Source organism: Trichechus manatus, unplaced genomic scaffold (assembly GCF_000243295.1).
Source record: "Trichechus manatus latirostris isolate Lorelei unplaced genomic scaffold, TriManLat1.0 scaffold00145, whole genome shotgun sequence".
NCBI lineage: Eukaryota > Metazoa > Chordata > Mammalia > Sirenia > Trichechidae > Trichechus > Trichechus manatus.
In genome coordinates this window covers 6,744,504-6,759,790 of record NW_004444081.1, presented here as the reverse complement: position 1 = coordinate 6,759,790, position 15,287 = coordinate 6,744,504, and the positions used below count along the sequence as shown (strand labels likewise).

The window sequence follows — 15,287 nt, the reverse complement described above, 5'->3', positions numbered from 1 at the left end:
ATTTCTGGCAGTTCCTTTCGATGCAACTGTTTTTGAATTATCTTCAGCAAAATTTTATGTGCTTCTGATATTAATGGTATTGTTTGGTAATTTCCACATTCTTTTGGATCACCTTTGAAATGGGCACAAATATGGTAGGTGCTCAAAAATTTCTGAAGTGAATGTGACACATGCGTATATATTTTCTCCTACTGTCAGTCTTTTCCTTTATGGCTTCCTCTATTCCCCAGATTATAAAAACTCTCCTATGTTTTAAGTGCCTTTGTAACTTTTTTTGTTCTTTTTTTACATAAAGGTCTTTAATCCATCTGAAATCTATTTCATCTATGGTAGGAAAGGTCTAGCTTTTATTATTTTTTCCCATACAAAAATTTATACATTGTTATGTGACTCTTCTAGCTCTTCCCATACTGTGATAGCACACTCCTCCTTTCTACCCTTTATTCCCCATGTCCATTCAATCAGCTCCTAACCCTCTCTCCCTTTCCATCTCACCTCTGGACAGAAGCTCCCATTTAGTCTCTTGTATCTACTTGAGCTAAGAGGCACACTCCTCATGAGTATCAATTTATGTCCCACAGTCCAGTCCAATCCCTGTCAGAAGAGTTGGCCTTGCAAATTGTTTTAGTTCTGGTCTGATAATAGAATCCAGGGGCTATGCTTTCCGGGGTTCCTCCAGTCTCAGTGGGACCATTAAGTCTGGTCTTCTTACTAGAACTTGAGTTCTGCACCGCACCTTTCTCCTGCTCCATCCAGGACCCTGTTGTGTTCCCTGTCAGGGCAGTCACTCGTGGTAGCTGGGCACCATCTAGTTTTTCTGGTCTCAGGCTGATGAAGTCTCTGGTTTATGTGGCCTTTTCTGTCTCTTGGGCTAATACTTTCCTTGTGTCTTTGGTGTTCTTCCTTCTTCTTTACTCCAGGTGGCTGGGACCAATTGATGCATCTTAGATGGCCGCTTGCAAGCTTTTAAGACCCCAGACGCCACTCACCAAAGCAGGATGCAAAACATTTTCTTAATAAGATTTGTTATGCCAATTGACCTAGATGTCCCCTGAAAGCATGGTCCCCAGAACCCTACCTCTGCTACTCTCTCCCTCAAAGTGTTTGACTGTATTCAGGAAACTTCTTAGCTTCGGTTTAGTCCAGTTGTGCTGACTCCCCTTGTAGTGTGCTGTCCTTCCCTTTACCTAATTCTTCTCTACCATCTAGTTAGTAAATAACCCTCACCCTCCCTCCCTACCCTCGTAACCATCAAAGAATGTTTTCTTCTGTGTTTAAACCTTTTCTTGAGTTCTTATAACAGTGGTCTTATACAATATTTGTCCTTCTGTGTCTAAATCTAGCTTTTATTTTTAAATAGATATCCAAATGCGCCAGTACGATTTTACTAGTTTCTCATTCTTCTCCACTGATTTGAAATGCTACCTTTATAATAAGTTTCCATATTTACAAGGGTTATTCTTAGATTGTATTGTCATTTCCATTTGCTTGTTAATATTCTCATACTACATTATTTTTAGTTACTACAGCTTTACATGTATGACTTTGATAGTCAAGCCATCTCTCCAATTCCCAGTTTTTTTTTTTTTTAAGCATTTCTTGGCTACTTAGCATGTTCCTTTCTAAACACTTATTCCAAATTAGAATAACCACTAGTGCCAATGACCATTCTCCACAACAACTCTAATGGGTAGGAACAGAACTACTCTACTAAGTTACTATGGATTTCTTTTACAAAAAAACATTATTTTTATGGAAACCTTTAACCTTCAGACTATAAAAGCTCTTCAGATGGAAGATTCTGGTTTACTGAGAATTGTCAAGCGAGACCCTATGTACCAATTTTTCAAGTGTCAGAAGTTTTCCCCCAGATCTAGTATCTTAGTGATCCAGAAAGTTTTACAGATGAATTCTACAGAACATTCAAGGAACAGGTCATTCTAATATTAAAACTATCTCCTGACTATTACAAAGAGGGAACATTCCTCAAACTCTTTTTATGATGACAAAATAATCTTGATAGCAAAATGAAAGACAAGGTTAATCTCAGTTTTTAACATGAATGCACAAATTCTAAAACAAAATATTAGCAAACCAAATTTAGCAATTTAAGAGATACACTGTGACCATGTTAGGTTTGTTCCTGGAATGCAAGGTTGGTTAATCATTAGTAAATCACCACATGAACAAAAAACTACACAATCATCTGAGATGCAGGAAGAACATTCATTAAAATTCACAACTGATATCTCTCCAGACAAACTGGGGATAGAAGGGAACTTCTTTATCCTGATAAAGATCACACACCAGCCAAAAAGAAAAAACAAAAAAACTACAAGAAACAGTATACTCATCGGTGAAACATTAGAAACTAGAGGTCCTAGCCAGCAATAATAAACAATAATAAAACAAATTTTTAAAATATTACAATAAAGACATACAGATAAGTCATTTCACAGATATGACTATATAAAAATTTACTTAAAACTCAGAATCAGAGTTTAGTAATTAGTGGGATAAAAACCTAAAATACAAAAGCAAACTATTAGAAAATATAATTCTCAAAAGAGCTATTACTCTTTTTAACAGTAATAAAAAGTATAAGCTGAACTATGAATTTAACAAAATATATTAAGACCACTATGGAGAAAATTATAAAACTTTATTGAAAGACATTAAAGACCTAAAAATAAGAGTAATTCCATTTTAACAGAAAGACTCAATGTCATGAATATTCCGGCTTTCTTCAAAATATCTATAAAGGTGGTTCCAATATAAATCCCAACAACGCTTTTGTGAAACATGGAAACCAAAGGGTCTAGAATAGCCATGGTACCCCAAAAGAAAAAGAAAAATCAAGGGACTTGTCTACTTAGGTACTACCAACACTACAGTCATGAGTCACTTAATGTCCATGACACATTCTGTGAAAATAGGACTTTATGTGATTTGGACATTGTGCAAGTATGCCTAAATTGCAAGCAATAGCATTCACTGATTTCCCACTTTTGTGTTAATAACCTTTTGTTTCACTTCCAAATCGATGCTTTTCCTTTTCCTCTTGCTGCTGCTATCACTAGCACTGGTTTTGCTGCGTTTGGGAGCCATGATGCACTTCACAGTAATACTTTTGAAAGAAAATTAAACCAAGAGAACATTACAACACTCAAGAGATGTGCAAATACACAAGATTAGATGCTGCTGCCTACAAGTCAAAGCGTACACTGTCATATGGTAAACTTTCTATTTGTAAGTAGAGAAAGTTCACATTAAAATAATGATAGAAAGTACAGTACAGTACATACATTAGTCAGTAACATAGGCCATTTATCATGATTATCAAGACATACGTGTTATAGGCTATATATCTGCTGTACCATTTACACCTGGCAGTGCAATCACTTTGTATACAAGACACATGAGACATGTGCTGTGTGCAGCAAGCTATTGCATTCATTATGCCCAGTTACATCTAGCTCGTTACATCCAGTCTGATTGTTCGATTGGGATTTCTGAACCCTATTATAACCTTCTGGGACCCGCAACGTATATTGTGTCAGACACTTCCCGAACTCATGTTACGGGCGCATGACTGTACTGTGGTTAAAAATATGGTATTAACATCAAAACACAAGTAGATCAATAGAACAGAAAAGAGAGAAAAGACCAATGTACAAATGGAAACGTGATACAGGTGACATTACATACCGGGAGATGAATCGATAGTTCAATAAATGAGACTAAGCCAATTGATTATTCACGAGAAAAACTGAAACTAAATCTCTACTCACACCATACACAAGTCAATTCTAGCTGGAATAATGACTGGGATACAAAAATAACACTTCATAATTGTTAGAAGAAAATGAAAACTATCTTTAAAACCTGTGAGTAGGAGAAAACTCTTAAAAACAAACAACAAAAAAACCCAAAAGACTTAAAAAAAAAGATTGATACATATGGTGAATTAAAAAAACTTCTGTTAAAAAACACAAAGTGAAAGACACTACAAAGCACAAACCGAAAACAGGTTTATCAGCACACAATTAAAAAGAATCAATAAGCAGATACATAATAAACTTTCTACAAACCAGTACAACAACCTAACAGAAAAATGGGGAAAAAACACTGATGCATTAAAAAAAGGTATAGAAAAATATATACATTATATAAACGGTGAAGTTTGAACAAAAAAATTAAACATACCATTTATATAAATATTATCTATACATAGTAAACTACTCAAAAAAGAAATTAACGCAGATTTCTGGATAGTGGTTCTCTTGTAAAGATGAAAGGGGATGCAACCAGGGAGAGATACAGTGATTTTCCCTGGCACTGGCGATCTGTTATTTCTTCAGCTGACTGGTGGATGCACTGTTATTCATTAATATTGTTTACACCCTACATAAGAAGCCCTGATGGCAAAGCGGTTAAGCGCTCGGTTGCTGACCAAAAGGTTGGTGGTTCGACACAACAGCCACTTCATGGGAGAAAGATGTAGCAATCTGGTTCCTTAAAGATTAGTCTTATGGGGCAGTTCTACTCTGACATATACGGTCGCTATGAGTCAGAACCAACTTGACATTAACAGATTTGGTTCAAGTTTTTATACCTTACATGAATGTTATATTCTTTTTGTGTATGAAGCTTCATTTACAAAGCTGATGGGCCTCTTATATGGGAAGCTGAAAGCACTCATTTATAAAGTTTTGCTTGTTTTAAAGCAGAACTTCTCTCAAGAAAAACATTAACCAGTAAAGTAAACAGAAGCAGAGCTTCTCTGATTGAGGTAGGTGAGAAGGGCCACACTCACGAAGAACCTGAAGTACCTCTTCAGAGGAACAAAGTTTGGGAGCAGTCGGGGTGAAAATCACTTGACTCTGTATCAAAAGCCTTTCTAATCTTGAGAACCTGATGATTCTAATGTGCTAAACCATAATGATCACGAAGCATTCATTAGACTTCACTAACCCATACTTCATAAGTCCAGATGGCACAGAACATCTGACAGATCTACATACATATTACTTACTATTCAATTGATCATAACCACCTGTAAATTTGCTTCAGTGTGTCACTGTATGAAACATGGTCTTCTAATCAGTTTGATTACACCAGCACAGGCATGTTTAGTTTCTAAGTCAACATGGCTATCACTATAGTATAGTCATTTATCTAATTGGCACATTTCCCAGGGTTATCACGTTGACAATTTAACACATGCTTAAACTGGTGGGCACCAAACATTTCAAGTTTCCTGAACGAGAAACACTGTGCTCAGTTTCTACTCAGTTTTAATAATAAAGTAAGAAAACAGTACTAGAATCTTTAATTTAAAGACTTTTTTTGAGAACCATGCTTTCTGGTAACCTGGTTAATTTGGAAAAGTTGTACAAATAAGCCTTTATAAAGTGATTTTCAAAAATTTTATCAGAATCAAAATAGCAAAGAAATGGTAAGTCCAGTGACATTTTAACAAATGAGTGGCTGGCACATAGTAGGTATTGCAATGCATTCAACAGATTCAACCAAAAATAGCTTAAGTGAAATTAATTCACCAGCTAGGTTTTTTTTTTTTTTTTTTTACTACTACTATTTAGCCAATAACCTTGGGTGATGTAACACTTGGGAGAAAGTAGCTACGTTTACACTTCAAAGCTACTATAGAATTTATTACTAATTCTTTCATTCAAAGCTACATAAGTTGTTGTTATTAGGTGCCAACTCTAGCAAAATTATGGTCAACAGGACAAAATGTTGCCTGGTCCTCTGCCATCTTTATGATTGTTGCTATGTTTGAGTCCACTGCTTTGACTGTTGTGTCAATCCGTCTCACTGAAGGTTTCCCTCATTTTTTATAACCTTCTACTTTAATAAATACGATATTCTTTTCTAATAATTGGTCTTTCCTTATGATGTGTCCAAGTAAGTGAGCTGAAGTCTTGCCAACCTTGCTTCTAAGGATCATCCTGGTTATATTACTTCTACTGATTTATTTGCTCTTCTGGTAGTCCACGGTATATTCAATATTCTTCGCCAACACGACAGTTCAAGTGCATCAATTCTTATTCTGTCTTCCCTTTCCATAGCCCAACCATGGCTTGGGTCACACGCTCCCCAGTCATCAAAGTGGCATCTTTGCTTTTGTAGGGCACCTACTAAAAATCTCTTCCTTAAACTCCCTATTCCATAGCCTACAGCCCTGATTCCAGGAAAACAAAAAAAAATACCACATATTTCTTATTAAAGCCTAAAAAAATGCAAAGAACACAATGAAAAATGAGTCTAAAATACTATCTTCATTTATTAAAAACACCATTATAATACAGTTGCCTGTCACTGCACATCTGGAAAGCTTAATTCTAATTTCAAACACTTTTACAGGCTAATTATCTACATTTTTAAGTGAAAAAATATTAATTTAGATAAGGAATTGTTAAATGGTCCCTAAAAGACAATTCTGAATTAAATTAGAAAATAAACCTATTATCAAAATTTTCATCCTAATCAAACAGGAAACTGTTAAAAACCTAGATTCTAGAAAACAGTTTAGTTCAAGAGTTTATTTATACACAGTAATATCCTTTGGTCACAAAACACTTTCAAAAAAAACTTTTTCTCACCTACAAAATTAATTCAGAGCTATGTTTCATCTGTTTACCACTAGCATTCTATTTCTTTTTGACCCATCAGCTTTATTTATTTTTTTTTAAATTTTGAATGGACATTCCTGTACATGGCCTTGAATCTAGAAAAACTGAGACCTCTTAAAAAGCTTATCTAAGTACCTGGCCACTAACAGCAGCTGATCTTGAGGCCAAAGGTTATATACAGAAAATAAAACCACAATTCCCTTAAAGAAAAAGGGATATTATACTAAGGCAACAAAAGTTTTCAAAAGATCAATATGCACATCTACCACTTCTACGAAGATTCTTCAACAAAAACTTAAGGTTATTCTTCTCCTCAGCTTATGTTTTATGTGTCTGTTTAAAGCAGCGAGTCTTAACCATGTGTGCTACACATTCAATTCCATATTCTATCCCATTCCTTTATACTTACTTGCAGCCTGACAATGAAACCTAAATCCTCGTGGAATTTCACCTAGAATTCAAAATAAAGTATTTTATTATTGAGAGAAGCAGAAATCTGGAAGCTCTCTGGTTACGCTACAATTATATGTTATAGAATTACCAGGTTATGACATAAGTAGGTAATTTTTATTACTACGTGAAAATAAAAAAGATTAAACCTTCACAGTGTTTTTTTTAACCAAAAAAAAAAAAAAAAAAAAAAACTGACTACCGAAGAATTTGGAATATTGTCTAAATTACTTCAAAAAGCAAATTATTTCATATAGAAAAAGAAATACTAGATAAAGAAAGCTTGTGCTAAAAGAGTCTTAAGCATCATGAAGGCCCTAGATGTAGCAAATTACATGCATTCTCAGAGAAGAGGGTCTCCAAATTCTTTTTAATGTTTTATAACCCACGTAAAAAACAGCTCTTTGCCTTATCCTAAGCAGCAACTGTGGTCCCTGGGTGGCACAAACAGTTTGCACTTATCTACTAACCTTAAGGTTGGTGGTTCAAACCTACCCAGTAACATCACACACACACAAAAAAAGGCCTGGCAATCTGCTTCTGTAAAGATTAAAGCCAAGAAAACCCCAGGAAGCAGTTTTACTCTGTAACACATGGGTCACCATGAGTCACAACTGACTCAACAGCAACAGGTTTGGGTTTTTTTTAAGCAGCCACTATCACAAGTATACACAGAATGATTAGTTTTAATATAATCCAAAAATATGGAAAAAAAATGCAGGCATCCCTAATGAATTTTAAAGCAACTGACAAAACTAAAGATGACATTCTTCTGCTTTATTCTTCTGTGTGTGTTCGTCATACAGTACTTACTTTTAACGGTATGGTGTTCCCTTAACCACTCTATCCTCTTGGGAACAGAATCAAATCCTACCTCTCCATAGCTATCTTGCCTTTAATGGGGAGGAACAGTGGGAAGAAGTGATACTGATAAGCTATTTACATATGTTCTCATCTATTCCTTAGAACAGCCCTTCAAAGATTATTATCCCCACTTTACAGAGGAGCTAATAGATTCAGACGTTAAGTAATTTGCTCAAGGTTACAGAGCAATTTCCGTTGCTGTAGAGTGGATTCTAACTCATAGCGACCCTACAGGACAGAGCAGAACTGCCCCCATGCGATTTCCAAGGAGCGCTGGTGTGGTACGCAGCCAAGCTCTTAACCGCTGTGCCACTGGGCTCCTGCAGAGCAACAGCCAGTTTAAAAACTAGTGACCACTGAGGTGAAGGATGGGGTAGAGGAAGAAGAGAAGGATGGCATAAAAATATTTTACAAAATCCCAAGATGTAGGCCCCAGGTAAGTGAACAGTAAGCTATACACTGTTCAGGTATTCTAGCCACTCAACTCTAATGCATCTTTGAGGTTAAGAGTAGAAACCCAAAACCCTGTGTCAGCATCTCATTCCTAACAGTTTTTCAACAAATTGTTATGAAGCCTTTTTACATTTTAAAAAATCAGCTGTGTATCAGCTGTTAAAAGAAAACAAATATCAAAAGAAGTCAGGATTAAAAAAAAAAAACAAAAACCACACATGCACATATACTTTTAAGATCTAGCATTCTCTCATCTACCCACTCTACCTAGCTACTTACCAGGATTTATAAAACTGTGGAAATCTGCCAAAATACCTTCTTGGAGAGAATATTTAACACAGCCAATTTCACAAGGGAGGAAGCGCTGTTCACAATGGGGAGGTAGCTCGCCATGGCTGAAAATGTTCAAAAAATAAAAAATGTCTCCAAGGAGAGCTAAAAAAAAAAAATTAGACAAAACCAACAGATGAGCATCTCAAATTTACCCCTTCCACAAAAGCCTCTTTAATTCAAGGGGGGAGAAACGTTTTAGAATTATTTTCAAACATATGTTGCTGTATTTCTAAATGAGCTGGAAAAGAGAAAACTAATCAGCTGTAGCAGACAAATGAATTGAAATTCTTAAAATTATACTTATAAAGGGTTAAAGTAGTAACCATTCTTTGCATGAAGCAACAAAATTATTCAAACTTGGAGACAGCTCTACATAATCCAGCTATACATAAACCCTGAATCTCAGAAACGACGTAACAAAAACTGTGACCTATATTTCACAAATATAAGGGCCTGGGAAATAAAACCAAATAGAATCAGTATGGAAAACTGGGACAAACTATTGACAAATCAGTTCACTCCTTCCTTCATTTTTACTACTAAACACCTGAAATCACCTACAAATTCTCTATAGGAAGAAAGGAATGTGAGAAATGGATTGGCCACACTTAACACTATTAAAAGTTTATTAATCTTCAACAATCAAAGTCAGGACACAATTAGTAAAAACAACCAGAAGAAACAGTCAAGGTCCTTATCAGCTATGTCCTCTTCTAGGCTACCTTAGTAATTTATCTTTACCTTTACAACATAAATGTATCTAAGTGTCTCGCTACAGATATTTAAATCTAGAAAGTACCTATGTTTAGTAATGTGAAGTAGTAGAAAACAAGAGATCAGATTTCTGAACAAAACTCTAGTATTACCTTAACAAAGACAAATTACAATTCTTTATAACATCAGCACCATCACACCTAATCACTTGTAGTATATTACCTTCAAACGCAAGAACAGGAACATTTTTACTCACTAACATATCACAGTATTTTGAGCATTCAAATCTATCTAGGTAAAATATTTTAGGATTACTCTACCTTGATCATTTTTGAGAGACAAGCTTGAGACGTCTGGGGGTGAAACACTCTGCTTTGGTACGAGCATGCCTGGCCTCCTCAGTGGTGTGGAAATAGGTTTCTAAAGGAGAGAAGATGGGCCACATGAACTCCTGCTATGCACATTATATATTTAAATTTAGCAAAGAATTGCAAAACAGCCCAGAGTTTACTTCAGTAACCTCTCCAAGCAAAAGAACCCAATGACTAAATATGTATGTCAATAACACCAACACCTAAAGACAGAAAATAGCAAAATCCATAAATATTCTAAACTGGTAGGTGAGTAGAAACTATTTCAACTGGCACTGAATGCCACTGGCCAGCCCACTACTGATACCTAGCTAATCTTACTGAGCCACCTACCACGTGTACTCAAGAACTCAAACAACACACTGCATTGAGCAAATCTGCTGCAAAAAACCTCTTTAAAGTGTTAAAAAGCAAAGATGTCACCTTGAAGACTAAGGTGTGCCTGATCCACGCCATGGTGTTTTCAATCGCCTCATATGCATGCGAAAGCGAGACAATGAATAAGGAAAATAAGAAAAACTGACGTCTTTGAATTACAGTGTTGGTGAAGAATAGTGAATATACCATGGACTGCCAAAAGAACGAACAAATCTGTCTTGGAAGAAGTACAGCCAGAATGCTCCTTAGAAGCAACGATGGCGAGACTGCGTCTCACATACTTTGGGCATGTCATCAGGAGGGATCAGACCCTGGAGAGTGACATCATGCTCGGTAAAGTAGAGGGTCAGTGAAAGAGAGGAAGATCCTCAACAAGACGGACTGACACAGTGTCTGCAACAATGGACTCAAACATAGCAATGATTGTGAGGATGGCGCAGGACAGGGCAGTGTTTCATTCCATTGTATACAGGGTCGCTATGAGTTGGAACTGACTCAATGGCACCCAACAACAACTATGCACCAGGCCACTGACCAAAAGAACCTAACTTGCTCTCATACTGTTTTTCACTTAAAGTAAAAACCAGATCATGCTGACTCCAGATCTCACATGAAATATATATACACAACGTATCTTAACTTCTGAGGGAAATGTCTCATAAGAAATTGGAATACGAAGAAAAATCAAGTCTTGCAAGTATCATAACAAAGTACAAATTCAACTGACTAGAGTTTCTACTCAAACGAATTCACAAAATAAAAATCTTTCAAACATAAACTGTCCCTTGAATTTCAATCCAACGTTGACTGTTTAACAATAAAATTTTACTATTAAGAATGGACAAAACAGAGGAAAAGAAAAAACAAAAAAAACTCCACAACTAACCTGCATTTTCCTGATACAAATCAACATGAAAACAAATTTTATTTACTACTTTAACATTCGACTATACAGAAATTTACCTAAATAAACGTTACTCAATTATTTTATCATCTCCAAGTGTTGTTAATTTCAGTATTTTAGCACAGCAGCTGACTTGGCTCCAGGTATCACTTATAAAGATGGAATGGCCCAAACTGCTTTTAAGCATCTGAAAAAAGGTCTTTAATCACAGAGGAGTTGAAATGGACCCTTAGAGGTCATCTAGTACAACCTCTAAATACCAAACACTTCCATTGCTGATCATCGTTTACTGGCTTCAGGTTTCCTAATAAGGACTCCCCTAGCCTTTTCAACACCAAATGAAATACCAATGTTACTCTCCTTACGGACCCTGTTCATTTATCAACAGGCATTCTGACACCAACAAAACAAAAAAATTATTCTTTGTGCTAACTGAAATCAACCAATATTCCACACTCAACATTAAGACTCCACTATTTATTAAGCACGCTTTTGTGCCAAATAGGTGTCTGCTGTTCACTAGCTAATTTACCTGCTTCTCTGAAGGCCCAAAATCCTTTCCCTGGGCGGCCTTCCACTCTCGAGCCATTTCTGCGTATTTCTCCTTTTCTTCTTCCCTCAGGAGCTAGGGGAGATTGAAGAGGGGAGACAAAGAAGAGAAAAAGTAGTGAGAACCCAATATCCCCGGCCAAGTTGGTCAACGCCTGAGCAGGAAAGGAGGCCGTTCTGGCGTCGGTTTGCCCTCGGCCGGGAATAAGGGGTTCTTTCTCCCCTGGAGCCCTGGTGGCACAGTGGTTAAGATCTCGGCTGTTAACCAAAAGGCCGGCAGTTTGAATCACCAGGCGCTCCTCGGAAACCCTCTAGGAAGTTCTACTCTGTCCTATAGGGTCGCTATGAGTCGGAATCGACTCGATGGCAATGGGTTTGGTTTCCGGCTTCTCCCCTCAGCATGGGAGAGAGATGTGGTGGTCAGCTCCCCTAAAAATTACAGCCTTATAAACCCTATGGGACAGTCTACTCTATCCTACTGGGTCACTATGAATCGGAATCGACTCAACGGCAACGGGTTTGTTTTTTCTCCCTCTAGCAGAGAGCAAGCAGCCACTTTCCTTCTCCAGGCCTCCCTTCCTCCCGCCTAGCCCCGCAAGCGCCCTTCCGCTTGCCCCAAACTACCCTGCCCGCCCGTTCACCCCCTCCGGCCTTACTGCCCAGTCAGCAGAGCAGTAAGGGATGGCATCAGCTACTCGAGCCACGGGCAGTCCACGCCGCCGTAGTTCAGGTATCTTTTCCTGCACGAAGAAATAGTAGGCATTACGGCTGGCCTTCCGGTTCGGCATGGCGAGCTCGGCAAGGCTTCGAAGCGGGCCTCACACAGCACAACCCCCAGCGCCCTCGCAGGGCTCCCGCCCTTAGTAACCGAGGCAGGCGCGGCGCATGCGCAAGCCGGAAGCTCTCGGCCAATCAGGGCGCGGCGCGCAGCCGCATTGGCGAGACTCGGAGAAAAACAGTCTGAGGCCGGAAGATTCTGCCTCGTGGGGTAATGGAGTCGGGTGCAGGAGGGGCTGTGGGGGTCACGGGTGAGAAGCATTCTGATTGGCTGTGATGAGACCTGGGGGTGGTGTCACGTGGAAGGCTTGGAGCCATTTCTGTACATTATTGCGTAATATGGGTCAAAGTAGGTACAGGAAAAGGAGACTAGTGGGTGCTTTCGCCTCTCGAGTGTTCTCGTAAGGGCCAACTTTGTGCCAAGTACTGTGAAAGGTATTGATTGGGTGGGGAATAGAGTGAGGAACACGACAAACAAGGTCTTCACCCTCAGAAAGTTTACAATCGAATGGCCGTAAAACAAATTACAAAAACAAGTGAATCAATAAACAGGATTGTCGTTGGGTTTCAGTCTAGGTTTTTATAATTGTTAGGAAGGAAACACGTACAGTAAGAGACTGTGATATAAAATAATGCCCTTGAATAAAGTTTTACAGATTTCCTTATGAAAGTCTGCCTTGTTTCTTGTTTATTTCTGAGTAGCAGTATTTTCGGTGCATTTGTGATTTTTTTTTTTTTCTGTTACATTTCCTAATTGGTTACTGCTGGTGTGTAGAGAAGGTATTGATTTTAGTGTTGTTCTTGTGTATTTAGTCATCCTGTTGGACTGCCACTGGTTCAAATAGTATTCTTTTGGATTTTCTACTTAGATACGAGTTTCTCAGTGGAAATTCCCTTGTCTGCTTAGTTAACTAAGCATGTGTATACACGTTGCATGTATACGTTTTAAAATCATGAATGGGAGTTGGAAACTTACTAAATGCTTTTCCTGCATCTTTTGAGATCATATAGTTTTATCTTTTAATTTGTTAATAAATAGTATTGATAGAGTTTTTCTAATGTTGAAGCAGCCTATGATTCCTAGTATAAACCCTTCTCGATGATGGTACATTGCTTATTTCAAAAAACATTCAGTTTGGGATTTTTGCTTCTTTGGTTATAGTGAGAATTGAATTATATTTTTCTGCTAGCCTCACCAAATGTTGGTATCACGGTTGCAATAGTCCATAAAATGAACTGTCATCGTTTTCTCTGCTCAGATTAAATAATAAACAGGAAATATCTTTTCTTTGACAGTTTGGTAGAATTTACTAATAAAACCATTTGATCCTGGTATATCTTGGGGGGGGGGTGGTGTAGACCTTAGATTATCATTTCAATATGCTGTATAGTTATTAACCATGGTATTTTCCAATCGTGTCCTATGCATGTGAAAGCTGGACAATGAATAAGGAAAACTGAAGAAAAACTGACACCTTTGAATTATGGTGTTGGTGAAGAATATTGAATATACCGTGGACTACCAGAAGAACAAACAGATCTGTTTTGGAAAAAGTACAGCCAGAGTGCTCCTTGGAAGTGAGGATAGTGAGACTTCATCTCACTTAACTTTGGATATGTTATCAGGAGGGACCAGTCCCTGGAGAAGGACATCATGCTTGGTAAAGCTGAAGGTCAGTGAAAAAGAAGATGGCCCTCAGCGAGATGGATTGACACAGTGACTGCAACAATGAGCTCAAACATAGCAATGACCGTGAGGATGGCAGGCAGTGTTTTATTCTGTACTGTTGTACGTAGAGTCGCTATGAGTTGGAACCAACTCAATGGCACCTAACAGCAACAATTATCATTTTCAGGTTTCCTAGTTTTTCTTAAGCCAATTTGAGTAATTTTGAATTTCCTAGAAAATTATATCATTTAGGTTTTCAAATATACTGGTATAAAATGTTGGTGAGGATATGGAGCAACTGGAACTCTCTTACCTTACTAGTAGGACAACTACTTGACAGATTATTATAAAATTAAACATATACTTATCCTACCAAAAAAACCCCAAATCCATCACCATTGAGTCAATTCCAACTCATAGCAACCCTATAGGACAGAGTAGAACTGCCCCATAGAGTTTCCAAGGAGTGCCTGGTGGACTTTTGGTCAGCAGCTGTAGCCCTTAACCACTATTTACCACAGGACCCAGCAATTCCACTCATTTAAGATAAATGAAAATATATATCCATATAAAGTCTTGTACATGACTGTTCATAGCAGCTCTATTCATAAGAGCCCAAAACTAGATAGTGCAAATGTTCACCAATTGAAACACACATCAATATAAATGCATTTCAAAATAATTTTGCTGAGTGCAAGGAGGCATTCATAAAAGGGTATATACTATATGAGTCAATTTATATGAAACTTCAGAAAGGCAGAACTATAGTTACATAAATCAGATCAGTAGTTACCTGGGCCCAGGATGTGGAGGAGGGGTTGACTAAGAACTAGACAGAAGGAAACTTCTGGGTGTCAGAAATTTCTATACCTTGATTGTGGTGGTGGTGATGGGTACGGGGGTATATATTAAAAAATCATCAAGCTATACACCTAAAATGTGTGCATTTTATTGTGTGTAAATCATGCCTCAATAAAGTTAATTTAAAAAATAAAAAAATTATAAAATATATATATTTACTTGTAATTTTAAAATATAATTCTAATATTTTCCTCCTTTTTCATTCCTAATGTTTATGCCTTCCATTCTTTCTCTCCTTCAAACTTGTCATTGTCTATTTAATCTTTTTAAAAAAAAAAAAGGTTTGACAACTTTATAAGTTTCTGTAT

The 15,287-nt window shown here is 37.4% G+C and overlaps 1 protein-coding gene across 2 annotated transcripts in view; it reads right to left on the bottom strand.

Annotated features, from left to right (window-relative positions):
• MAEL (maelstrom spermatogenic transposon silencer) overlaps window positions 1-12,723 on the bottom strand; it is a 51,800-nt gene extending 39,077 nt beyond the window's left edge. Inside the window, exons 1-5 of one of the 2 annotated variants that reach the window (XM_004385772.2) lie at window positions 12,329-12,723; window positions 11,656-11,748; window positions 9,791-9,890; window positions 8,703-8,858; window positions 7,066-7,107 (exon numbers count right to left, since the gene is read on the bottom strand). In XM_004385772.2, coding sequence (XP_004385829.1) covers window positions 7,066-7,107; window positions 8,703-8,858; window positions 9,791-9,890; window positions 11,656-11,748; window positions 12,329-12,460 — 523 coding nt within the window. In that variant the 5' untranslated portion in view covers window positions 12,461-12,723. The remainder of the gene's footprint in view (window positions 1-7,065; window positions 7,108-8,702; window positions 8,859-9,790; window positions 9,891-11,655; window positions 11,749-12,328) is intronic. The other variant, XM_004385773.2, reaches the window with a different exon arrangement.
• Between the last annotated feature and the right edge of the window lie 2,564 nt (window positions 12,724-15,287).